General features: G+C 36.0%; 1 protein-coding gene across 2 annotated transcripts in view; it reads right to left on the bottom strand.

Moving 5' to 3' along the window:
• Positions 1-25,899, bottom strand: part of LOC149827760 (pyruvate kinase isozyme A, chloroplastic-like) — a 32,506-nt gene extending 6,607 nt beyond the window's left edge. For both annotated transcript variants that reach the window (XM_090019602.1, XM_090019601.1), the window contains exons 1-5: positions 25,277-25,899; positions 12,151-12,241; positions 11,848-12,041; positions 11,365-11,486; positions 3,452-3,930 (exon numbers count right to left, since the gene is read on the bottom strand). In XM_090019602.1, coding sequence (XP_089875728.1) covers positions 3,452-3,930; positions 11,365-11,486; positions 11,848-12,041; positions 12,151-12,241; positions 25,277-25,810 — 1,420 coding nt within the window. In that variant the 5' untranslated portion in view covers positions 25,811-25,899. The remainder of the gene's footprint in view (positions 1-3,451; positions 3,931-11,364; positions 11,487-11,847; positions 12,042-12,150; positions 12,242-25,276) is intronic.
• Positions 25,900-27,049: the final 1,150 nt, after the last annotated feature.

Raw genomic sequence — 27,049 nt, 5'->3', positions numbered from 1 at the left:
GAAAGATATTCGCCACCTGAATCGGTTCTAAGGATTTTTAAATTTCCATTGAATTGATTTAAAACCATCATATGAAATGTTTTAAAAGTTGAAAAAACTTCATGTTTATGTTTAAGAAAGTATATCCAACTAAATCTAGTGAAATCGTCCACAAAGATAACATAGTATGAGAAACCTCCCTTAGATAACACCGGAGCCGGACCCCATACATCAGATTGAACAATTTCAAAAGATTTTGTTGTAAACATGAATCTTTGAGAAAAAGAAAGACTTCATTTTCCCAAGAATACATTCATTACAAACAAAATTTTCATTACAAAGATGCTTAATAAAAGGCAAATAAGAGATTTTAGCAATGTTTTGATGACCCAATCTCTTATGCCATACATGAATATCTTTGTTTTGAGCAACATTACAAAATTGATTCTTGGGAATTTTGAGAAAATCAACATAGTAGAGGTCTCCTCTCCTAGAGCCTTCCCCAATCAACTTCCCCGACTGACGATCCTGTATCCAACATTTATCAGAAGAGAATTTTATATCGCAACCATAGTCCGAGAGTTGAGAAACGGAAAATAAATTTAAGTTTAGTTTTGGTATAAGACAAATTTTTGGAATAAAGAAGTCTTGTTTTTCAAAATTGCTCATTCCTTTAATTTCAAGAGGTGTTCCATCCGCCGTTGAGACAAAAGATGGAAGAAAATTTTTAGAATAATCAGAAAGAAAACAAGAACTTGGAGTCATATGAAATGAGGCACCGGAATCTAGGAGCCAAGATGTCTTACCGAGAGAGGAGGAAGATGACATAGCGGCTCCAGAAATGCCTCCTTTGAGAAGAGGTTGAAGAGCATCCACAATTTGTTGAAGCGAAAGAGACTCATTTGATGAAGAAGGTCGTTCTTCTGGTTGGGATGCTAAAGCCGCGACAAGAAACTTCTTCCATTTGGGACAAATGAGTTTGATATGCCCCGATTCTTTATAAAAATGGCAAGTTAACTTGCTATAGTCCCTTTTTCCATATCGATCATTTCCTCCTTGTCCTTGATTTTTGAAGTGGGGCGGTTTGTAGGTCTTCAAATTATTTTCGGGTTTTGACACAGCATTAACCGCTTCATAATCATTTTGAGGTGTAGCAAGGATGCTCGGATTATTTTTACTAATCCCCATACAGGTTTCCTCACCACTTAGCTTGGTGATAACATCTTCAATAGAAGGAGATGTGAAGGCAGATAGAAGAGATGACCAAATTTGCTCAAATTCGGGTCTAAGACCATTTAGAAAGTTGAAGAATCGATCTTCCTCTAGTTGTTTGTGTCTTAATTCAATAGCTTCTCTGCTCCATTTTGGTTCGAGCATAGCAAGCTCGTCCCAAATAGATGATAGTTCGGCAAAATATTCCCGAATAGACAAATCGTTTTGTTGAAGGGTCAAAGCTTTCTTTTGGAGATAATATTTGTGAGATAAGTCCCTTGAAGTATACATTTTTTCAAGGTACAACCAAGCTTCAGAGGCCCTTTTAAACTTAATGATGTTGGCATTGATCTTGGTTTCAACGAATGAAAAAATCCAAGACAAGATTTTGAAGTTCTTCATCTCCCACTCATCATGCCTTTTGGAATATTCTTCTAGGGCCTTTTGTCTATCTTTACCTTCAAGAATCTTAATATCCCCTTTCTCTATGATAGTAAGTTTGGGTTCGGGTTCCGATATGGAACCTTGAATGTAACCCCAAAGGCCTTTCCCTTTGATATGGGCCTCCATATTGCTGGCCCAAACATGGTAATTCGAACCACTAAGTTTAAAACCAAGGAAAAAATGGGAGTCTTTTTCACCCATTAGAGAGGAAGAAAGATAGAAAATAATGTGTACCTTAAAGGATTTTCAAACCTTTCTTGACAAAAGTTGCTTCTAAAATATTGCACGAAGGATATGGTTAACTTCAAAACTTCACCAACTTGAGAGCACGTTTTTCGAGGTACTTTGCAAGTGAGAAGATGCACGATCCTCCTTCTTCAACGAGGCTCTGATACCATGTAAAAGTATCTCCGATAAGATACTAAGATCAAGACTTTAATATTCTTGATAATAAACCCGACACAAATGCACAATAAGAACACTTTAGAACACTTGTGCATAAAAGCATAACTCACAAAAACTCACAAATGCACAAAGGCATAAAAATAATGGAATCACTTTATTGAGCACTTGGGCTTTGACTCAAAGCCATGAAGAAATACAAAGGGGAGAACCCCTATCTATAACAACACAAAGGGGGCCTTGGAGGGGCTCCACTCATAGACGTTGGAGCCCCTCCAACGGTCACAAATGTGACCGTTGGAGGGGCCATACGTCTATGTTAGTGGGGCCCCCAAGGTACCTTTTGGTACTTTACATAAAAGAAATAAAAAAACAAAAAGAAAGAAAAATAAAATAAATTTACAATCACATTATGTGCGTAAAACAGAGGAAAAGACTAAACTACCCCTACGGCTAAACAAATAGAAATATATATTTTATATATATAATAAGTAGATACATATACATATATATTAATATATGTATATGTATTACCTTATATATATATAATATATATATATTACATTATATGATTATGTACATAATTTAACAGGGTTAACATTAGGAACATTCAAAACATTGTAAGAAATAGAAAAGAAAAAAGGTAAAAAACTGAAACTACAGTTTTGCTCCTAAGGTTAAAATATATTGATCATTTTTTATTGTAGATTATGCCTTTGAGGAGGGGTTTCGACCCGACTAGTGCCAGTCCCAAACCTGTATAAAGGAGGGTTGGCGTCAGTGGCAAACAGCTGTGAAACTCTAGCCACATCCTATGAAAATGAGTCCTAATAGAATTCCTACGAGATTATGCCTCTGAGGTAAATTGTAGAATATATTTCACCCTGATTCCTGCTTCTCAACAAACACGTAAACCAGGAGCTCAGAAAATCTCGAAGGCATCTACACAGGACGGTGATAGAACAGAGATATGGCTAAAGGAGTAAACTAATGGCAAGGCAAGAATATGTAGCAGACATGCATGGTTGTAGATATTTGACCAGGTTGCAATAATTTTTCATTAATCAAATGGACAAGAGCACAATATAATGTGAAAGCAAAAATGACAAATAAAACAAATAAACAAATAACTGTACAACCCCCATTTTGGGCTTCAGAAACCCAGAAAGAAAAACCTAAAGGTTTATGCTCAGTGTGTATTTTAGCAGCACTCAGATGCCACTAGGGAAATAAATAGAAACACATACACGCAAAGGGTGTTGAGTCTTCATGTTCATATTCAAACAATATGGCAGCTGGAGCAGAGAAAACTGAATTTCCTCCAAGATGACAGGAATAGCCTAAACTAATTTGCCACAAAAAATAAGGTAACGAGGTTATATGAAGAGTGATGAAATTTTAAAATAAAACTCACCCATTTTAGCAGCCGAATGGCAGATTGCTTCTGAGATTTGATCCCCAAAGGAAGCAGCAATATCATGAAGGATTGTTGCTTCATGGTGCTTCTCCTCTCTCCACCACCTCTCTATACGCAGACTCGCACTTCTCAGCACAGCTAGAGCTTTCTCAGGATATTGACCCATAGCTGACTCTCCAGAGAGCATGAGAGCATCCGCTCGTTGTCTCACCGCTTCAGAAACATCAGCAACTTCAGCCCTTGTGGGTGTAGGGTACTCAATCATGGACTCGAGAAGTTGTGATGCAACAATCACAGGCCTGTTGAGCTGCCTGCACAGTTGCACTATATTCTGTTGTGCTGAAGGAACTTGTTCCAATGGAATTTGTGCACCAAGATCTCCTCTAGCCACCATGGCTCCATCAGATGCACGAATGATCTCCTCGAGGTTCTTCAATGCGTCAATACTTTCAATTTTAGCAATCACTGCAATATCACTGTAAAATGCATAGTAATTTAGCAGCCCTGTAGGTGGTACTGATAGACCCAGATGCGGGTCCATGAGGAAGTGAACGTGAAATGTACATATGGCTATGATACTATGGTGAAGTGATGCATGCTTAAACAAAGAAATCTGCCTCCTACTCACACACATCTATGGTAAATATTTAGTATTACTGTGGTGCCATACTATCTAGCAGTTATTGAGAAGCAATGCACTATCTAGTAGTTATTAGTTTGACTACCTTTCTCAATCTTTTAAATGACTTAACTAAAAGAAATTTGAGCTTAACAAAAAATGCCTCTTATTTGTAAAAGATTAAGAATGGATATCATTTACTGTTTATCCCTCAAATCAACTAAAATAAGTCAACCAGAATTCCCTTATGATACAAATCACAATTCCTTAATCCTGTAAGTGTGTTGCTTTTTAATGAAATTCTAATGCATTTATCCAAAATCTCATGTTCCTGATGCACAAAGAACCGAGCCGCCCCAAGCTTGGCTCGGCTCGTGGCTCGTTCATGTCGTAAATGAGCCAAGCTTGTACATCGCTCTAAGGCTCGGACGATCAAATGAGCCGAGCTTGATCGGCCTACTGAGCTCGCTAACGTTCGGTAGGCTCAATAAGTTGCGCTTTTACAGGCATTTCAGAACCTCTCTACCTTGTCCCGCCCCTTTAACCCCTTGTTATTACTGTTACGTTGGAAAGGAGAGTAAGGGAGGCTGTTTACCTCCCAATAAAGGAGAGAAGGAAAGAGACACATCAAACTGACAAAGCTGCTAATTGTATTTTTTAAAATATTTTTATGTAGAAGGCAGGAGGAAAGGGCACATGTATTTAAAACTTTGAAATGTTTACCTTTTCAAAATTTTAACTTTTTCCAAAAAGTGTATAAATGTATAACGTTTTTTTTTTCTTTTTTTGACATATAAAGGAGAGAAGGAAAGAGACATGTGTTTCTCTTTCCTATTCTTCTATCACATCATATTGGCAAAGCTACCAGTTGTACTTTTTTAATATTTTATGTAGAGGGCAGGAAGAAAGGACACATTTATTTAAAATTTTAAAAAGTTTACGTTTTCAAGTTTTAACTTTTTACAATGGGTGTTTAAGTGTATGTTTTTTTTCATGTATAATAAGGGCCCGACACTGCTCAAGCTCGGCCCGTAGCTCAGAATGAGCTTACAAACCGGGCCGAGCTCAAGCTGAGCCTGTACATCTGGTTTTTTGGGCTAGCCGAGGTTGTACATGCCAAGCCCCGCTCAAGCCCAACTTGTGTGCATCCCTACTAGAAGTATCACACAAAACATTAGGAAGAGAACTTCTTTCCTGAGTTTCAACTTTTGAAGCGACTTTCAAGGAAGCAGCTTGAGGATCTGTAAAAGCTTCAGTAACGATACTCACACACACACACATGTTAAGTTATATATATATATATATATATTATTTATAATGATGTAATAGGTAGCAGAGTTGCCAGTCGAGGAAGCGGGAAGCGAAAGTGGGAAGCAAGACACTTTCAAAATTTTAGGACGCAGGAAGCGCATGACGACTTAGAAGCGAACCAGGCATCGTCTCGGAAGCGACCTAGGAAGCGAGGGGGGAAGTGAAAAAAGAGAAAAAATAAAGAAAAATAAAAATATGAAAAAAAGGGGACGCTTCCTCTAAATGGGAAGCGTGCTTCCCAAATTTTTTTGGCACTTCCCAGCATGTTTCGGAAGCGCCATGTTTTGTGCTTCCGAAACGTGCTTCAGGGAAGCATGCTTCCCCATGTACAATAGCGCTTCTGATAACCCTGATAGATAGTACCCTTTAAGAATATTTTCATCATTTAACATTGTAATAGGAAGTGTCGTTAGGGACACTTTAGTCTTTCTTTATTTCCTTTTTTTGTCTTTTTAGTTTTGAGCAAAGGGCATTATGGTCCTTAGCTCTTAGAGTCGTTGGGGGTGATCCCAAGGGCTCTAAGTCCTCTCCTTTTGTCTATATAAATGGGGCAATTCTCCCTCTTGTACCTAATGTTTCTCTTAAGCATTCATGCTCAATAAGATGAATATTTTTTACATTCTTGTGTTCCTCTCTTTAGTTCTTTGATGTCTTGAATGCACTTAGTGTTCGTATTATGCCTTTGTGCTCTTGTATTGTCCCTTAGTTGGACTTGTGTACATGCATATGCACTTTGTGTTTATGATCTTGTAAGCCCTTAGAGACCCTCATTTTGTATTTTTACATATTTCATTAGATGGTTTCAGAGCCAAGAAATCCTTTTTAGTATTTTTCCTTTTTGGGTTTTGGGATTCTTTGGTTCAAGTTCGTGCTTTGTGAAGGCTCATGATAGTTGTGTGGCTTGGATTTAAGTGAAATCTTGACCTGGTATGTATCTTAAATCCTTAGTGTTTCTTGAGTTATCTATCTCATGCATTATGGATGAGAAAACACTCATTTCTTATTTTTTGAAAAGTTATTTGTTACTTTTGTTAAAAACTAAAATCTTTAAATGCTTTTCAAAATTATCATTGGGTTTATTTTTTTTATAAGGTTTATAAATTTGTTTGATCTTATGAAATGATATATTTGTATGCTTTTATGAGATCTAGTTTGAACCTTAGATTTTTTTGAATTTGATTTATTTAATATGTACGTATATGATCTAATAAGATTGAGCACGTGGTGTTGGCATTAGGATGCTTTATTTGAACACTTCATGGTTATAAATGTCAAATCCTATTTGTATTTATTATATTAACTTTTTTTTGAAATTTTGTCAAATACTTTAAAATTATTTGAAATATTTATTTTAAAATAGTTTTGTTTCATTCACAAGAACGATTTTATGAAATTTTGCTTAACTTGTGTTTGAATTCTTTCTTTCCTTTCTCTTTGATGCATTCTTATGTGAAACACAAAATATTTTATGAAGTATTAAAAATTATATGTGGTTAGGATCTTAGTGATCATGGTCACCTTGTTATTTTTGAAATTTGAATAAATGATTTCTTTATATTGATATATGATCCTTGTACACTTATGGTTGTCTTCCATGCACTTTGATGAATGAGATTGTCTATTCGTGCATAAAATATTGAGCATGATTTCTTCTTATGGGAATTATTCACTTTTATGAATGCCTTTTAAAATGATTAAAGATAGTTACGTCATTGTGAGTTTCTCTTGTTGACTCCTTTTTTGTGTCTCTTGTGATTGTGTTATTTCTTAGTCTCATGGTTCTTCAATGAACATTATCTTACATGTTTTTTCATGGGATTTAAGTATAATGTTTTTTGCATTTATGGTATCAATAAAATACTAATTTGAGAATTATGAGAGTCTTCTTTGTTTGTGTATGCCTTTTGTGGGTGTTATAAATGTTTCTTTCATGATTCATTTTTGTACTTGCTTATTTTTTCTATTGATGGATATGCTTGGACCCATTGAAAATAAGATGAGAGAGAATCGTTTACGGTGGTTTGGACATATTCGGCGAAGGCCTAATGATGCTCCAGTTAGAAGGATGGAGAAATGGAAAAATATATTAGTTAAAAGAGGTCGGGGTAGGCCTAGGAAGACATGAATGGAGGTGATAGGAAAGGATATGAATGCTTTGAACCTCACCGAGGACATGGCATTGGATAGAAATGATTGGAGGAGAAGGATTCATGTGGAAGACCCAGAATGATTTTCTTTTTTGGTTCATATCGCCGACCCCAATTGTTTTGTGATGAAGGCGTAGTTGTTGTTGTTGTTGTTGTATGGATATGCTTGGACGAAATTGAACTCTCATCGGTGGACATTTTGTTTTATTGTGTGATTGCATTTGCATCATGATACCTCACATGAATTTTAAGTGTTGAAGTTTTTTTTTGCACACTTGTGATATTGAATGAAATATTTTTTTTATATCGTGCCTTGTGTGAATCATATAGTGGGTTTCTTGTTGATGTTTGACCATTTTTGTATCTATTTGGTGGACCTTGTTTGTATTTAAAGGCCTATTTATTCTAAGTTTTTCATCTACCTTTCTTGGATTTGATTTGAAACTTTGGTTTTTCAAATCGGTTCTTATATATGAACCCCCATATTTGGAAATTGATTTCCATGTGCTTGTATCACCTTTTTTATGGCATTTGTTTTGTCCATCACAAATTTTTATATGATGCATCATTTCTTTTTTGTCTTATTGTTGTTTGGTCAGGGTTAACCGTTGAGGTGAGTTATGTGTGCACCTCATGTTACCTTAACAGTCTAGATTCCCAAGAGTTATGAGTGACGTGTTGTCACTTGTCTTGGGTCTGATTGATAGTTGATTGGCTTCTGGATCCTTGTTGGCTTTGTTGAACCAAAGATGTTTGTTGAGGTGAGTTGTGTGCACCTCGTGTTTTGTCAGTTCAGATTGTTGGCTTATAGTTCGGCTCTAACTGACGGTTTTTTAATCTTTGGTTCTATGAGTGTTTTGTATCACTCATTTGTTTATTTGAGCATTATTATTATGTTGGATGCTTATAATTAGGTGTATCTATGATGGCTATCTATTTTTGAAACATGGTGTTTCAAAAGATTGATAAAATTGATATCCTTATTCTTCTTGGTGACATTAGTTTGTTTTCATTACAAGCTCTCTTACCTCGCGCGTTTTCTCCTATTATGCCTCTTATTTAAGTGTCATTTTATGTAGACAAGAGATCTTTGTGGTGAGTTATGTACACCTGTTGGTTATTTACACTTGTTTGTGTTTGTATTATGTTCTTGTTCTAATAGCTGATACACTTGAATATTGATGTTTGTCTCTCATTTAAGTGTCATTTTATGTAGACAAAAGATGCTAATTTTTTAATGTTGTGAGTAATGTGCACCCATTGGTTATTCACACTTTTTTTGTGTTTTTATATGCACTTGTTCTAGTAGCTAATACACTTGAATATTGAAGTTTGACTCTTATTTAAGTATCATTTTATGTAGATAAGAGATGTTTTTTTAATGTTGCGAGTTATGTGCACCCATTGGTTGTGTGTTTGTTAAAGCCCATAAGTGGCATTGTGATTATGCTCTTGTTCTAGTAGCTGATACACTTGAATTTTGAGGTTTGAAAGTTTAGTGAGGTGATTGCTTGTGGTGGTCGAACTATTGTTGAGGTTTGTAAAATATCACTTCTTGATATTTGTGGGGTTTTAAAATCTTTTCATATTTTTCGCAAATTGGTGTTGATTTGCAAATATCATTCCCTTTGTTATTTGGGATTTTAAAAATCTCTCTATGAAATTTTTAAACTTTTACTTGTTTTTTCCTTGTAAGGAAAATGTTTATTGATAAAATTTCATGCATTTCATTAATAACACATATATATATATATATATATATATATATATATATATAAAATCGTTATTTGGTCCTCTATATTTAAACTCATTCTAGGTTGTGTGAGTAATGGGTTGTGATTTATGAGATTACTCTCATTCATTATTATGTGCATTAAATATATATATATATATATATATATGTTTCGAATTGAAAATCTTGTTCACATTGTTATATGCATAAATTTAATTAACTCCTCTTTTCATGAGGGTTCTTTTTTAAAGTGTTATACTTTATATACATGTTTTTAGTATAAATTGATGATTTGCTTTATTTAAAGTATTTTTCAAAAAAAATTGGGATATTATTAATACATGATTGTTTATCTTTTCTTGATAATTTAAATGTTATTTAGTGATTAAATTCTCTTGTGATCAATATTTATGTTTTCTTGAAAGATATGTTGATTATGGGCTTATGCTTGTCTAAAATTGCTTTTATAAATTTTATATTTGAGGTATGCTCCTCTTATTTTGCTTGAATTGTTACTAATGTTTCTAAAAATCTTAAAATTATTGCTACTTTGTTTAAAACTTCTACTTGAGTGTTATTCTTGTTCAAAATATACATATTAATTTTTTTTAACTATATAACTATTTGGTTAAAATATCTTCTTTTGTGTAGTTGGAATCTATGTTTTGTTCTCTTTGCAAGTTCTTGAAGATGTGATGGATCGAAAAAGGAATATCTTTGATACATCATATCATGAAGATGGATATAGCCGATGAAGGCGTTTGAAGATGATCACCAACGAAGACATTTGAAGACTTATATTTGCCAAATTCTTTGATGTGTCATAAAGATGGAGATTCCCAATGAAGACACTTGAAGACTTGGATTCTCCCTACTGATTTTTTTTTGTATTTCCAAACTTTCGGTATATCACATCGTAAGTTTAAGGGAGAGTATTAAGTTGTACATGTGTGTGTATATATATATATAGATATATATATATATATTATCATACATATATATATTTGTTTCATAATGTACATATATATGTATATATATTTTATTTATAATGATGTAATGGGTAATACCAGAGTTACCGGAAGCGCCTAGGTAAAAGGGGAAGAGCGCTTCCGAAGCGTGAGGGGAAGCACCACTTTTAAATGGGAAGCGCACTTCCCATCACGCTTCCCCTATTTTTTCAATTCTTTTGTATTTTTTATTTTTTATTTTTATTTTTTTTCGCTTCCCCCTCACTTTCGAGACGCTTCCTAGGTCGCTTCCGAGACGCTTCCCGATTCAGTCCTAAGTAGTCCCGTGCTTCCCGCTTCCTAAAATTTTGAAAGTGCCTCGCTTCCCGCTCCCGCTTCCCGTATCGCTTCCCGCTCCCGCTTCCTCAACTGGCAACCATGGGTAATACCCTCTAGGAATATTTTCATCATTTCACAGCATTATAATAGGAAGTGCCCGTTAGGGGCACTTTAGTCTTTCTTTCTTTCTTTATTTGTCTTTTTGTTTTGAGCTAAGGGCATTATGGTCCTTAGCTCTTAGAGCCGTTGGTGGTGGTCCCAAGGGCTGTAAGTCCTCTCTTTTTGTTTATATAAATGGGGCAATTTCTCCCCTTGTATATAATGCTTCTCTTAAGCATTCACACTCAATAAGATGAATATTTTTTACATTCTTGTGTTCCTCTCTTTAGTTCTTTGATGCCTTGAATGCACTTAGCTATTGTGTTATGCCTTTGTGCATATGCACTTTGTGTCTATGATCTTATAAGCCCTTAGAGGCCCTCGTTTTGTATTTTTGCATATTTCATTACAACACATACGTGAAGTCAAATCTAATTCTGGCCGTTTTGTGTTTGCAAAATCCTCAACATAAGCTGTATGCAAGAAATTTAATCGTCTTTACCAAATATATTTCATAAGTATAGTCCTTGTCATTGTTCTTAAGGAAAAAAGTTACTACTGAAGTCTTCATTATATGCATACAATTTCTTTATTTGAAGCAGGTCTCTCCTTTACTTGGCATAAATCCTCGTTAATCCAGCCAGACATAATTGAAAGGAGATGAAACAAAAAGTTGACATATATAGGAAAAGGGCCAAAAGGCGTTTATTTTGGACCTGTCATGAGATCGAGAAGCAATGTAGCTCTTTAGATGATGAATTACTTCAGCTGACTTGACGAATGAGATTGCAATGAAATCTACACCTTCAGCAATCCCAAAATCAATATCAAGCCAATCCTGCAGGGATAAAGAAAGGTAGACCATGACTTTCAGTTCAAGTTAAAACAATATCCCACGGTACTAATTCCATTCCTTATGAGTACAGTAATTCAATTATCACTTTTTCCTAACATATCATCGACTGTTTGATCAAAATTGACCAATTTGACTTGGTACACCTAAAAGAAATACTGCATGGGAAAGTAAGAGATGATTATTAAAGGTAAGTTGAATGGAAGAAAGAAACTCATTCAACTGTATTATCATACAGACACGGACTATAACCACCAAAGATAAGCATGTGGCGTTTGACTCCTTTCAAGATACATAGAAAGTCAACAATTGCAAGACCTAGACAAAGCATCAAGTAAGCAACAACCTTAGAAGAAATAGTTGGAAGCATCGCATTGCTTTCATGAACAAGACTGCCATCGCGCCAAAATGTCAGATTAGCCCGAGGTAGCAACAGGCCAGGATCTGTACAACGACATATGACATCTGGACCAATCTTATCGATCACATCAAATCGCACCATTCCTCCATCCACAAGAAGCTCATCTCCCACATTCACATCTATGCTAATGCCAGATGTATTTAGATGGATATAGAGAATTGCTTACGAGTATACATGCAAAAGTTCATTAACATCTTCAATAGAACAAAACAGTCCAAGAAATCAGACCTTCAGCAAAGCCATCATAGTTCACAGTAATAGTGCGCTCTGGGAGAGGTGAAGTAAAAGCCCGGACATTGAAAGTCCAGATCTCACCATCCTGCAAAATCATATAGATGTTTAGACTTGGAACAAATAGCCAAAGAGAAGCACACACATTTGTCTTACTTTTACCATATACTACATAGGAGACAGAAAAAATATGAAAAGGACAAATATTTGTCTTATTTTTTACCATATTAGGAGACTCAGCAACAATATTAAGTCATAAACATACTGTGTGGAACTGTGAAAATGCAGTGCATAAATTCATGTAAGCCAATATGATGGACCCTGGCTGAAACCATTTCAGGGTTGTAGCCTAGACATATCATGCATATCATACAGTAAACTTCGTGTATCATGAGTTATACCCCAATATAAATTCTTACTTTTCAATTCTTTTTTTTTTAGATTCTAACCACTTTTAGCTAATCTTGTTTCTTGTATAGGGTTCACATTGACCTTCCTATGCTACCCAAAAGTTCATCTACCCCTTTGTACAGTGCCATCCAGAGTTTTGGAGATGTGGAGATCTATGTTTCATTTTGTGGATATGATTCCTATTGAAGCTTTGGACTTCTTAAGTTCCAAGTTCTTACTGTAGTTTTAAAAACTATGGTCCATCATTTATCATAGCTATATATGTAAAATTCATTTATATTTTCATCTCTTTCTTTAACTATTGTGTATCACTGGAATATTGATAATGCAGATTTCACAATATGCAGAGGTAGAAGCATAAAAATGCTATTTCAGTCATTTTTAAGGAAATTTCAGTCATTTTCTATTTCATTTGCATCACAAATTCTATATCTATACATTATTTTCATGATTTCCTAACTTTCTAAATTATTGTACAGATTATTCAATTACAACACTTTGCATTAGGGGTGTCAACGGATCGAGTTTGACCTGTACCAGACCCTATAGGGTCAGGATGCGAACCCTTAGTTGTAGACCCGAGTCCCAACAGCAAATTGGGTGGGGTCAGCTAAAGTCCGATAATAAATGGATCCAAATTTGGTATGAAAAAGTAAACATAATCGGACCATTGTACCGGTTATTAATCGGGTTTGGTTCATTGCTCAAGGATCCGATCAAATCTGGATCCAGGTCTGTTATCAATTAAAGATCTGATCTATTCTTTATTATTTATTTAAATTTTTAAATACTATTTTAATGCAACGTTCAACCCTTCAAGAAAATTCATGATGGCTATGGTCTTTGCACTTAATGCTTTATTTAGAAAAATGAAAACATTTTGAAGGGTCTGACCACCACATTTAATGTTGTTTTGAAAAACAGTGAATGAAAAATCTTATTTTACAAGTTAACATGATTCTTAACATTTTGTTAATTACAAATTTAAGGTTTGAGAAAAGCATTTTTAAAGGACATGAAATGATAAGACCACATTTAATGCTCTTTGAAAAATGGGAAATGAAAATTCGTTCTGAGAAGTCATCATTATAGCCCCCAAACCATTTTAAATTTTCAAAAAATTTATATCATAAAAATAGTATTAAACCTACTTTATGTATCTGTCATGAAAAAGGAATAATGATGAGTGTAGAAATTTAATATTTAATAAATTTATGTCTCATAAAAATTGTAAAGTTAACCGTTTGAACATAAAAAAAACAGAAAGGATTGGGAATCGAACTCAGGCAACTCACAAAACCACAAACAAAACAACCATTGTACCATTAGACATGTTTGCATAAAGGATTGGAAAACATTATATTTATAAATTTAGTAGATGAGTAGACCCGAAAACTCACTTTTATTTATAATTGACAATGAAAGGATTTTATTTTTTTAATGTAAAAAAATATAAATTTATAATGCACTAAGTTACGAATCTAAACCAAAGTTATCGAAAACGCCTAGGTAAATGGGGAAGCGTGAAACGTCGCGCTTACGAAATGTGCAGGGAAGCACTGTTTTTTTTGGGAAGCGTGCTTCCCTTTAATGGGAAACACACTTCCCTTTTATGGGAAGCGCGCTTCCCCCTCGCTTTCCCCATTTTTTCAATTTTTTTTTGTATTTTTATTTTTATTTTTCTCTTTTTTCGCTTCCCCCTCGCTTCCTAGGTCGCTTCCAATTTGCTTCCTAGGTCGCTTCTGAGACGATTCCTAATTCGCTCCTAAGTCGTCCCACACTTCCCGCTTCCTAAAATTTTGAAAGTGCCTCGCTTCCCGCTCCCACTTCCTCAACTGGCAACCATGATGTAAACTATGTAAGTTAATCACATATTACTATATAAAATTTGTTAAAAAGTTGTATCTCATACTATGGAATATGGACAACAAAGGTGTAAATATTAATATGATACTGCAAAGTCTTTTATTTGTAAACTTTAAGGTTTGTATGATTTGATTAGCTAAAATAGATACATCATGAAAAAAAAAAGTAAATAAGGCATTTTGTAGTATATTAATGTAACTTTTTATATATCGAATAAAATATTTTTTCATGTACTAAGACTTATAAAATATTTATTACTAAGTAGTAGTGTACTAAAGAGAAATTATAAATTATTGGTTTAAGTAAATACATCATGAAAAAAAAAAACTAATAACCTAATAAATAAATAAGACAAATGACAAAAATATGGAATAAGGCATCTTATAGCGTATCAATGTAATTTGTTAAACATTAATAAAATTATTTTATTACACATTAATTATGAATAATTTAGTCTTAAGTTGTAATATAATAATGAAAATTTACAAATTACTTAAGCTAATAATATTTCTTTTATAGGATTGTAAGAAATATTAACAATATGACCCCACGAAAGAAAATGTTGTTAAATTCTATTAGCTTAACATGTTTATTAAAGTTATTAAATTTAGTGATTAAAATCAAAGGTTGACACCAAGGTGCCACCAAACCCACAAAGACTTTAGCTGAATAAGGCTGCTGCTAGTTCGACAAGACATGGGACTTCAGATGGAGTCGAGCTAGGCTTGTCTAATGCCCACTCCCAAGTAAACTTACTAAGATATCATCTTCTCTTTTTTGGATAATCCCCCCAATCACTGATTGCACATTGGCTGGCTTTCGGTTGGCAACCCTTGAGGTCCTCCTTGCCCATTGGGGATTACATCCAACTTTGACCATGCATCAAGGGATGCCAACAGTGGGTTTCGAACTTGTGACGTCTTGTCAACTTGGTGACATTCACAAGTGACCCCAACCGGAAGAGCGGAGCCGTTGTGGCCACTAAGATATTATCTCGAGTAGTTAACTAACATCCTACTATTAAATAAAAGGATTTAATATTCAATTAGTAATCATAAGTACCAAAAGCTAATAAAAATTAGGTTACTAACAAATAACTTTGATTTCAAAATTTTTAATGATTGGACCAATTTATTTTTTATCATTGGATAAACATTTCTAATAACATGATAAATTGCTCACAACTTATAAATGTAACTATTATCTAGTTAACAAAAGAAACTAGAAATGCACGATTGTAATTTGTAACCAAGTAGACTTAGTTTTAGTATGATACACAATATTACTAATTTGACATTAGTATTACTACAAAACATATTAAATTAACATCGATGAAAAAAATTAACATGTAATATTATGAGGTGCTATAAACATGTAATTTATAAGCATATAAGCATGCAATGTTGGCATGTACATATAAGCAAATATATGTTTTAATCTATTAGCTTGTATTATATTACATTAACAGAATCAACACATATGTATTAGCTTATATATTTAATTTGTTACATAATAACTAATATATAATTATATATATGCTACATATATATACTAAATTAGCTTACATTCTTTTTTTTTAATAGTTCATGGAAAAACCCACAACCACCTCTCAATTTTTTATAAAAGTCTGCTCACGTGTTGTAATAGGGTGATTTAGTAGTTGATTTCGAACACAGTAACAAATATCAGCGATATTTTCAAAATATCGTGATATTATAGCAGTAAATTCAGCAAACGATAATATAGGTAAAATACTGCGATATTTTGAAAATATCGCAATATTATCACGAGAATATTATCAATTAGTTTTACTGTTTTTATTTGTTTTTTACAGTTTAATTTTCTTCTTTCTTTTACAGTTTTTACTTATTTATTTTATTATTTATGTATTTTTGTCTAAACATGATATTTTCTTACTCATTTTTGTTATTTTTTATAATTTTGTAAGTTCTGAGATTTTCCCGAGATTTATCACCAAACCTATAATATCACGAGAAATAACCTCGCCGAGATATAGCCGATACCGTTGTTTGTGACTCTGATTTCAACTTAACCAACCATGTAGATTACATTTATAAGGTCATATTCCACACCCATCTAGGTCGCCCAAGTGGCAGTGGGCCTGAGGAACCAAGTCACTTAATGGGTGCCATTAACTGGTGGGCTCCATAAGGGCTGGGTTTCGGTGACCCTACTCGGGGTTTACCTCGCAGGGAGGCGAGCCCATTAAGTGACTTGGTTCTTGGTAAGGGTCCCTCATCATAAAAAAAATGTCATATTTCAAAAGAAAATTCGAAAAAAAGTAGAACTAAAAAAAATTAAAATTAAAATTGTTGGCACTATCTAAGTTGGAACCAATCATTATATATATAGAGAGAGACACACACACACATAAATAATATCAAATTTAATTAAAATTTTTATGACAATACAATTAATAGAATTTGGGATTGTTAGTGAATAGTGAGTATCTCATGAAATTATGAATCACTAAACAACCTAATTATAAATTATTGGGATTTGTTTCAGTTGAAGTTCTATAGAACTAATAAAATGGCATGGGTTGTAAATTTCATGTAAAATGTATAAAAAAATATAGACATTAATAATGTATAAAGGAGAGAAAGATCTGGAAATTGACAAGAGGCAATATCCTTTCTTAGTTTCCCTTAACGTCTAAAGGCCTCACCATTACCTCAATGTCTCAAAGCTCTCAACCCTCATTACGTGAAGGATTTATGGCTACCTAACCTTCTGCAAGTCTTATTGCCTCCAAGGACCTTGGTGAGTGGATGAGCATGTCACCATCATCATCATCATCTCTCTCTCTCTCATCCTTAATCTACCTCTTATTCTTTTTCGTCATCATCATCTTATTCTTCTTATATTTCCTCTCACACCTCTCCATTTCTTCTCTTTTTCTTTTACTTATTACTCTTCTCATTCCTGTTCATTTCTTTCTTGCAGGCCTAGTTATCAACTGAATCCTCTCCATCTACTCCCATAAGCATAGGTTACAACTCACATGTAATACCCATGAATTTTATCCGATAAATAAACTTGAAATGTATGCCCTTGAACAGGTACAAGGATATTTTTAGTATTGTATGTGTTCTTTGTATTCAAATATTGGATATTTTGTTTGGATCTTTAATGTGGATCCCTAATATCCTGTTCAGAACTCCGATATTCCATTCGGATCTTAGGTATCGGACTACAAACCTTAAATTGAATATTTAATAATAGATTTTGGTCAAATGGATTGGATCCTCGAAGTTTTAATCGAAATTATAATGAAATTTTTTTTATATGGGGTCTACAATACTTTAGTGAGATTGGTATAGCCTAGGCGATGTTCGGATCCACAATATTACATTTGGATCTTCGACATCAGAACTTCAATATTAATCGGGATCCTTGTATCGAAATTGTAAGAATCAATGTATATTTAGTTGGATCCATAATAATTCTTTTGGATCCATGGTTCCAAATCATATAATCAAAACTTCAGATTCTTGGATCTAGATTTATTAAAAGGATTGACGAAGCACAATGGATCTTGGATCCATATTAATTTATGTCAATTTTTGGATAACGTAAATGGATCTATATTAACCTATGAAAGACCCACAAAATCGTATCGAAAAATAAACCAATTGTATTAAGAATATAGTATTTTAAAGCTTATAATATATTGAATCCTCAGACGGATCCAAATTGCCCAACTAGGTGGTTTCATTAAAAGATTTGGGTTGAGGGTCATGAGTGTGGCCAAACCAAAACCGTACCAAAATTGGGAGTGTTAATATATATATATATATATATATAATATAAAATAAATGATAATAATAATAAAAACATAATAATAATATATATACATCTAGATCTGCGGTTGGACCCGTATGGGCCCAAATGCATGGGGTTCGTGGGTTGCGGACCCAATCGAACTGAGCTCGCACCCCACTGGTGCATTAAGTAAAGAAAAAAAAAATACAAACAGACACACATTTGGACCCGGGTCACATCCGGATCCGACCCGAATCTGCCAACCCGTTAGGGTTAAAACTCGCATGGCCAGGGGTTTCTTTTAAAACTTCCCCCTGTGCCGCTCTCCCTCTTCCTTTTTCTGTTGGGGTTTCCTAATCAACGCCCTCTCGCACCCATAAAATCACGCAAGGGTGAGGGGAGGCCTTCACCCCTGCTCTCTCTCTCTCTCTCTCTCTCTCTCTCTCTCGCCTCTTCTTTCTCCTCCCGTACTCAGTGTCTCACTGTCCCTCTCGAACCCTTGCTCGGCAACGAAGAAACCGAGGTTGGCAGACTCGTCTCTCGCAGCAACAACCTCCTTCTCGCAACAGCGTCAACCATATCTTCCTCTGCTGCATCTCGGTAGACCTCTGCAACATCCCTGCCTCTCCTCTCTTCTCCCTGTTCCTCTCGATCGTGCTCGATAGTGGAGCAGTGAACGCCGGCGACATCCTTCTCGCAGCAGCGTCAGCTACCTTCTCCTCTCGTTGTAGCCTCCTCAAATCGTCGGAACAGGTAGGATGTTGTGATTTCTTTTTGTGGGTTGTGGAATGTGATTGGGTGTGTGCGTGGGAAACAAAAAGGAAAATCCCCAAACTAGAGGTTTTCCTGTCAACCCTAAACTGGAAACCCCAAATCTACGATTTGGGGGTTTCAGATTGTTATTAGGAAGGGAGTTATAGATTTCGGATTGCCGAGAGTAGGGATTTGTAAATCTTCCGTATACTGTGTTCAAGAATGCAAGGGTACCTCACTGTTTCTTTTTTTTTCTCTTCACATTACGGTTGTGTTAGCTGTCATTTTAATGCTTCATGGTAAACGAGTAATGAAATTTGGTTGTTAGCATACCTGTTTCATATTAGCCCTCCACTTCATGTTATCGCTAAGCAATATAGTTGTATGTATGGAACCAACGATACACGTTAAGAAGGTCCTGACTTAACATTTATGTTTTTTCCTTTTCATCAGACGCTGTAGTTGATCAGGTATATAGTATCATTTTGTACTGTTCAACTATTCCTCCTTCTCTGGGTAGAGACCAAACACAATATAAAACTACTTAATACTACTGAGGGCAAATAGTCGTGTGTTGATCTGGTGGATAGTTTATTGGCAGAAAAGGAAGCATGGTTTGGAAAAAAAATGTTAGATCAAAATTTGCAAGTGACTTTATCATGGTTGACACGACTCCAAGTTAATTATTTCCTAATTCTATAAGTTTGTGTTGATTGGGTCTTCAGTTGTATCATTGACTGCCCTGTATCATTATGACTGAGTTGGCTATCTGTTTTGGAGTTTTTGCTAGGATGCTTGGTTAGTTATTTGCCTAAGTCAAATGTAGATTTACGGTTTACAGCGGGGGGGTCATAAACTGAATATAATGTAAATTTCTGTTCAGGGGTGTTTATATATATGTTGGCAATATGAGAAGTCTGCCTTCATTTTTAACATACATAGTCTCAGTAAACTTGCATATTCAAAAACATGTACAAGGTATTATCTGAAGTATTCAATGGCATTAGGTATGTTTAGTTTTTCTGCATTTGATGAAGCACCAAATATGTTCGGATAATGGGTGAGAACTTGGGCTTAGTTGTTAAATGGCCATACAAACTCTTTAAATGTTTTTAGCAAACCTATTATTTCATAGGATGGCCTCCTCACATTGTTTCCTTCCTCATTCGATTAAGTGGTGATCCTTGGTTCTCATTGATAAATTATGTGTTTGTCTTCCCTATGGAATTTCTGAATTTCTCATTAGTAAAGAAGTGATGTTTTAGATGTAGAGGTCAGAAGTTCTTTCTTTCTTTGTTGTGCATGTAAGATTTATAATAAATGTCAGTTGCGGTTTGTGTTCTGGAAAGGGGGTTGCACAATCCTCTCAATATCATGATGTTGTAATAGCAAAGAAATAGTTGCATTTATATCCTATGTGGTTCTTGATAATATAGACAATATATAGATGTATCAGCGTTATGACTTAATTAAGATTTCCTTTTCAATTGAGTTCTGAAAATCAGTTTTGACTGACCCTGTTAGAGGATGTCAAGCACTCGGTTATAATATACATAATCTGAGTATTGGACCGAAAAGTAGACCTTGTTGGCCGAATGAAAACTATTGTGCAGGTTCTAATATGGTATGACACAGGTCATTATTCCGACTTCTTAAATTTTTATACTTGTCACGTGTTCTGAAAGGGTTAATACTCAGAGTTTGTACGATTATTTCTCAGTTTAAGTACCACAGATTATGAAATTGTAATATTCAAATTGTGGCATGTTCTGAATAGTTTCTCCATGATTAATTCAGTTGCATATTATGATGCTATTATGTTTTATATGAAATTGTATAATAACCAGATGCTCATTGCCTAGTTAGCTGCCTAATTGATGATAATATTATGTTTCATGTGAAGTTGCTTACTAAGCTGATACTTAGTACCTTTTTAAATGCATATTAAATTGTTAGTTGAGTTGATATGTAGCTGCATATGAAATTGTTATATGTTAATGAGTTATAACACTTTTGAGATTACATGGCATGGTCCCTATATGAATCAGTTGGGTCTGCATAACTAAATGGATACCCGATGCGGGTACTTGGACTGTTAGCTTGTGTGCTATGGCAATGCAACCAATGAAAAACGTAATCTTAAGTGTTGTGTGCCCGACTGGTTTAAAGGTACCGGGGCATCGGTACTTACCGGTTTAAAGGTACCGAAGCACTCTGGGTAATAACCATAAGACTGATGAAAAACTTAAATTTAAATTATGTGGTCTGACTGGTTTAAAGGTACCGGGGCTTGTGTGCTTGACTGGTTTAAAGGCACCGGAGCACTTTGAGTGGGTTTATGCAATCAATATGATAAAGGGTTGGGACTGTTTTATACACCTTGGTAAAATAACTAAGGTTGAAAATTCTACTGCTATGATAGTAGAAGGAAGTTGGAGAAATGCCCCATATTTCGGAAAAATAATTAAATGAAAAGATTAACCCACTCAGATTCGAGCTTACCTTGGAGAGGGTAGGTGGTACAAAACTCCGAGGACATGTGTTTAACTGTTTTGAGCTAAAGTGACTCGCTGGTCCCCAGTCCTCGGAGTTGGGGAGACCCGGACTACCAATATGTCCTAGGTGGTAGTTATTTGTTTTTCTGCAGATGTTAGGGATGCATCCTGTTTTGGTTTAGCCTTTGGGAGGTTCTCTCGGTCACTAGCCGCTCCCTTGGGATTTCAGTCTCAGTTAGAATGTTCGGGTTAATAAAATAACCTTGAATAATATACCCTCGAACGTTCTCTTCTGCGATGGTTGCCTCGGACCGCGTGTACCCGCGGGATAAGATAAAATAATCATTATTTAAAACGGTTAGGTATCACAGTGAGTGGAGTCATTAAAGAGACATTTGCATATTCTTTCAGCATGCTTTATATTCTGAGCTTGTGATGAAACGAAATCCTAAAATGTGTAGATATGAGATAATGGAATTCATATTGTGGTTGTTATAATGAATATTATGCATGTTACTGTTATTGTTGTTGCAGAAGATGTTTAATGCCTTACTTGATTAATTGTTGTTGTTGCATAAAATGTTTTACTTAATTATTGTTGTTGCATAGTCTTCTTTACGTGATTCTATATAGGCTAAAAATCGCACACGGCACCCACATCACATACTTGACACATGATATACCTACATTAAGAGTTACAGTTTTCCTACTTAGACGTGGTAGTCTAATTCTAATCAATTTACTATTTTCAGGTAAAGAATAGGGTTTATAAGCGACTGCGGGATGAGGCATCGGATCGAGATTTTTGGATTTACTGTTCCAGGGATCGCTTGGGTTTATTGTAATTTAATTGTTTATATTATTTAAAACTCTAACGTTAATTTTCAATGATAATGAAATGGAATAAATGTTTTGGGTTTGCTCTTCACGGTAATGTTCCGGAATGCTTAACCCTATAATATTTCTTGTTTCCGCTGTTATATAAAAAAAATCCTCCTAAATTTGGGTTAAAATTTTGGGGTGTTACAAATGGTATCAGAGCGTGGGAACAATAAATCAAAGATCACGGTCGTGCCACACCCTGCAAGCGCTCTGTGAGTATAATTTATTTTATTTGTTATTGGTCATGTTACTTGTTCTTTTGTGATGCTCATAATAGTATATAGGTGAATTTACGCCTATACATGATTAATTTTGACCTATTAGGTGAATGATACATCACGCCTATAATGATTAGTGTTTAAGTCGTTGACTTTATCACGCCAACAAATCATTAGTGTCAACCTACTAGGTGGAGGTACCACGCCTACGTAGTTTCATTGTAGATGACCGTATTATGATTGTCTGAATGGATATAGCATATGTGCATAGCAAGATTGATGTGTGTATCATAGATGTCTGACTAAATTTCTTAGTAGATATGTGTGTGTGTTTCACGTCAAAATAATCGAATCTGATATGATGTAAGAATTATCAATGCACGTGAAATGATCTGAATGTCTTAGATTCATATATGATTTGAATCCTGTGTGCATAACTCGAACTACGTAGAAGTTACGTATTTTGAGGTTTAGTTGATTCTTGATATATACAGGATCACATGGTATTCAATTGTTAATTTATTCTTAATTTGTTTGAGCAAGTTAATGTTATGTACTATAATTGTTTTACAGTGTTCAACAACATATTATTTGTCTATTGCTTATTGTTGATTGATTTTATGTTGTATACATGTTTGTTATTATAACTCCGCCTGTGTAGTTATACACTGCCGGTCCCAAGCCCGGATAAAGGAGGAGGGTTGCGGTAGGCCTGTGACAGCCAGCATAAAAACTTTGTCATATCCTATGAAAATGAACCAATATGAGAATTTCGTTGGGGCGTTCCCTACTGAGCGACGCGCTGTACTCTCTAGGCCCGGAGGCAGTGATAAATGTGCAAGGGTTGCTAGGTCGTCGCCCAGAAGCGACGCGTCACACCGGCGCCCGGGTGTGGTGTCAAATAGGCAAGGGTTCCCTCACTTTGTTGGACGGGTGGGGGTAAAGAAGTTAGTCCAAGACCATAAAATTAGGTTAGCCACTTGGAACATAGGGTCTTTAACTGGTAAGTTGGTAGAGTTAGTAGATGTTATGTGTAGGAGAAAGATTGATATTTTATGTCTTCAAGAGACCAAATGGGTAGGTGAGAAAGCTAAAGTGATAGAACCTTGGGGATATAAGATTTGGTATACAGGAATAAATAGGAATAGGAATGGAGTAGGGATTGTTATGAGTCGTCAGTTTATAGATAATGTAGTTGAGGTCCGTAGGAAGGGTGATAGAATTTTACTTATTAAATTAGTATTAGGTACGGATATTATTAATATTATTAGTGTTTATGCACCTCAAGTAGGTTTAGATGATTCCATTACTTGTGGAGGGGTGACAACCAATTTCCCGATAACGGTTGGGTTACATCAAGGATCTGCTTTAAGCCCTTTCCTATTTGCAATAGTGATGGATGAGCTTACGAGATCAATTCAAGAAAATGTACCGTGGTGTATGTTGTTTGCTGATGATATTGTTTTGATTGATGAGTCTAGAGCTGGGGTTAATGCTAAGTTAGAATTATGGAGACAGACATTGGAAGCTAGAGGTTTTAAGTTGAGTAAGAGTAAGACTGAATATATGGAATGTCGGTTTAGTAAGCAACGAAGTAGTGATGGGAGTGTAGTGAAGCTTGGTGAGCAAGATATACCGGTGAATGATTATTTCAAATATTTGGGATCCATCATTCAAAAGTATGGAGAAATTGATGGAGATGTAAATCATAGGATAAAGGTTGGGTGGATGAAATGGAAAAGTGCTACTGGAGTGTTGTGCGATCGTAGAATGCCATTGCGGTTGAAGGGAAAGTTTTATAGGACGACTATTAGACCCGCTTTACTATATGGTACGGAATGTTGGGCTGCCAAGAGACATCATATTCAAAAAATGAGTGTAGCTGAGATGCGGATGCTTAGATGGATGTGTGGAAATACAATAAAAGATAAGATTCGGAACGAAGAGATACGTAAGAAGGTAGGTGTTGCACCCATTGAAAATAAGATGCGAGAGAATCGTTTACGGTGGTTTGGACATATTCGGCGAAGGCCTAATGATGCTCCAGTTAGAAGGTTGGAGAAATGGGAAAATATATTAGTTAAAAGAGGTCGGGGTAGGCCTAGGAAGACTTGGATGGAGATGATAGGAAAGGATATGAATGCTTTGAACCTCACCGAGGACATGGCGTTGGATAGAAATGATTGGAGGAAAAGGATTCATGTGGAAGACCCAAAATGAATTTCTTTTTTGGTTCATATCGCTGACCCCAATTGTTTTGGGATGAAGGCGTAGTTGTTGTTGTTGTTGTTGTTGTTGTTGTTGTTGTATACATGTTTGTTATTATATTTTTAAATTTTTTTTATTTAGGGTACCGCCTAGGCCTTTTTAGGAGCTCACCCCCTAGGCTCAGCCTAGGGAGACAACTAAGTTCATAACTTTGCTAATAACACCAATTTAAATTAGTAACTAAAGAATGATACTTGGTGGGTAATTGGTGGCTAGCTTCTAATCACCTCCGGTAGTAACAGCAAACAGAATTAACAAACAAGCTATCAAAAAACATAGCTGTTATGGGGAATCAATTAAGTGAAGCAATGAGTGGAAATTGTCTACAACAGATTTAAACGAAGGCACCAACACCAACAACAATATCAGCAACACCAACAAACGAGAACAACGAAAGCAATGAGAATGGGAGCTCAATTTCAGTAACAGGAGAAGGACTTATACCTCCGCCTTGACAGAGGCGGCTCCGCCGAGATCCCCCATGTGGATCTCGCTCCCCTCGGTGTCCATCATGATGGCGACGGCGTAGCCCTTCTCCTCATTGAGCGTCCTGACCTTGCGGATGACGTCCCTATGCCAATCCCGGGTGCCATGGCACATGTTGATCCGGGCGACGTTCATCCCACCCATGGCGAGCGCCTCTATCTGCGAGAACCCGCTCGTCACCGGGCCGATAGTGCAGACGAGCTTCGTCCGGCGGGTGCTGCGAAAGCCGTTCTCCTTCATTTCCGCCTCGCTCACCGCGTCCACCTCGATGACGGCCGGCGATGCGTCCGCAACCGAATGTCCCCACCCAATGGTTGCGACCGGCGAGCTCTCGAGCTCATAGACGGCCGAGACGAGCCTCCCAGAGGGGAGGCGGCCCGGGAAGCGGGGAAGTTGGGGAATGGCGATGAAGGACTTGTATTTGGAGATGGTGGCTGCGGATCGACGGTGGAAAGAGGGGGATGGGATGAGGGCGTGGATTGCTTGCGTCATCTCTATCTCTCTCTTCTCCTCCTTCCTCTTCTGCTTCTTCTTGTGGCTTGTTGGGGGAAGAGAGAGAGCAGGGGAGGTTGTAGTACAGTTGTGAGAGAGGGTTTGGCGCGTGCAGTGAAGTATATATGAGCGGGGGAAACATGGTAAATGAAATATGCTAAATCAAACGTGATAAATGGGTTTTTCGGATTTTCTGTGCTTGTTACGTGAGTTAGATATGTTTGGCATGGTCCATTTACTAAGAAAACGACGTTAACTTTTTTTCTAAAGACTAGCAGGGTTAGGCAGAGGGATTCGAACCTGGGCCCTCAGGACCCCGCTTACCACATGGGATACCACCTCGATGGTAAGAAACGACTTCATGACCATATGTTTTGGATGAAAATTTTTAATATTTAAAGCTTTTAAAAATTTACAAATATTTTAGACCGTTGATTTTTTTGTTCCTTGTAAATACCTATTCATGCATAGGAACTACTAGGGTTGCCTGATCGTATAGTGCTTGCAATGCAATGGTTAAAGTCATGATGATGTGGACCATAGTGACAAAAGTTAAAAATGGCAAAGTATCAGTTTTCAAAAACTCAAGAGAATTTAAAATTTGTTATAAATCTTGCATTTTTTTCGGCAAAATCTCAGCAATAAAAAAATTAATTTTATAAAAAAAACATTAATAAATTTGTTTAAAAATAAAAACATATTTTTCATGATAAACAGCCATTTAAAACATAAATATCACATTTAAGTCGCGGTATTTATGTTTTTTCATAAATCTCACGATATTTTTGAAAATCTTGAAAGAAATTGCCATTTTAAACTTTCAGGCAACTTCTCACCATATTATCACCAGATTTTCATAAATCTCACGATATTTGTCACTATGGTGTGAACTAGGATTAGGGGTGGCAAAATCTGACACGACCCGCCAACCCGTGTCTTAGTCGGGTTCGGGTTTGGCTTAAACGGGTTCGTGTCATAAACAGGTCGACCCGCCTAACCCATTTATTAAACGGGGCGGGTTCGTGTTAGGGGCATGCCAACCTGCCAACCCATTTAATAACCGGGTTAGGCGGGCGGGTCAACCCGTTTACCCGAACCCGACCTGCCAACCCACCCACCAACCCGTTTACCCGACCCGCCCGCCAACCCGTTTACCCCTTTACCCGAACCTGACCCGCCAACCCGTTTACCTGAACCTGACCAGCCAACCCGTTTATTAAACGGGTTAACCGTGTCGTG

This window comes from Nuphar pumila, chromosome 10 (assembly GCF_984573655.1).
Source record: "Nuphar pumila chromosome 10, dmNupPumi1.hap1.1, whole genome shotgun sequence".
Taxonomy (NCBI): domain Eukaryota; kingdom Viridiplantae; phylum Streptophyta; class Magnoliopsida; order Nymphaeales; family Nymphaeaceae; genus Nuphar; species Nuphar pumila.
The sequence above is the reverse complement of the archived record's forward strand: the minus strand, read 5'-3'. Positions and strand labels throughout refer to the sequence as shown.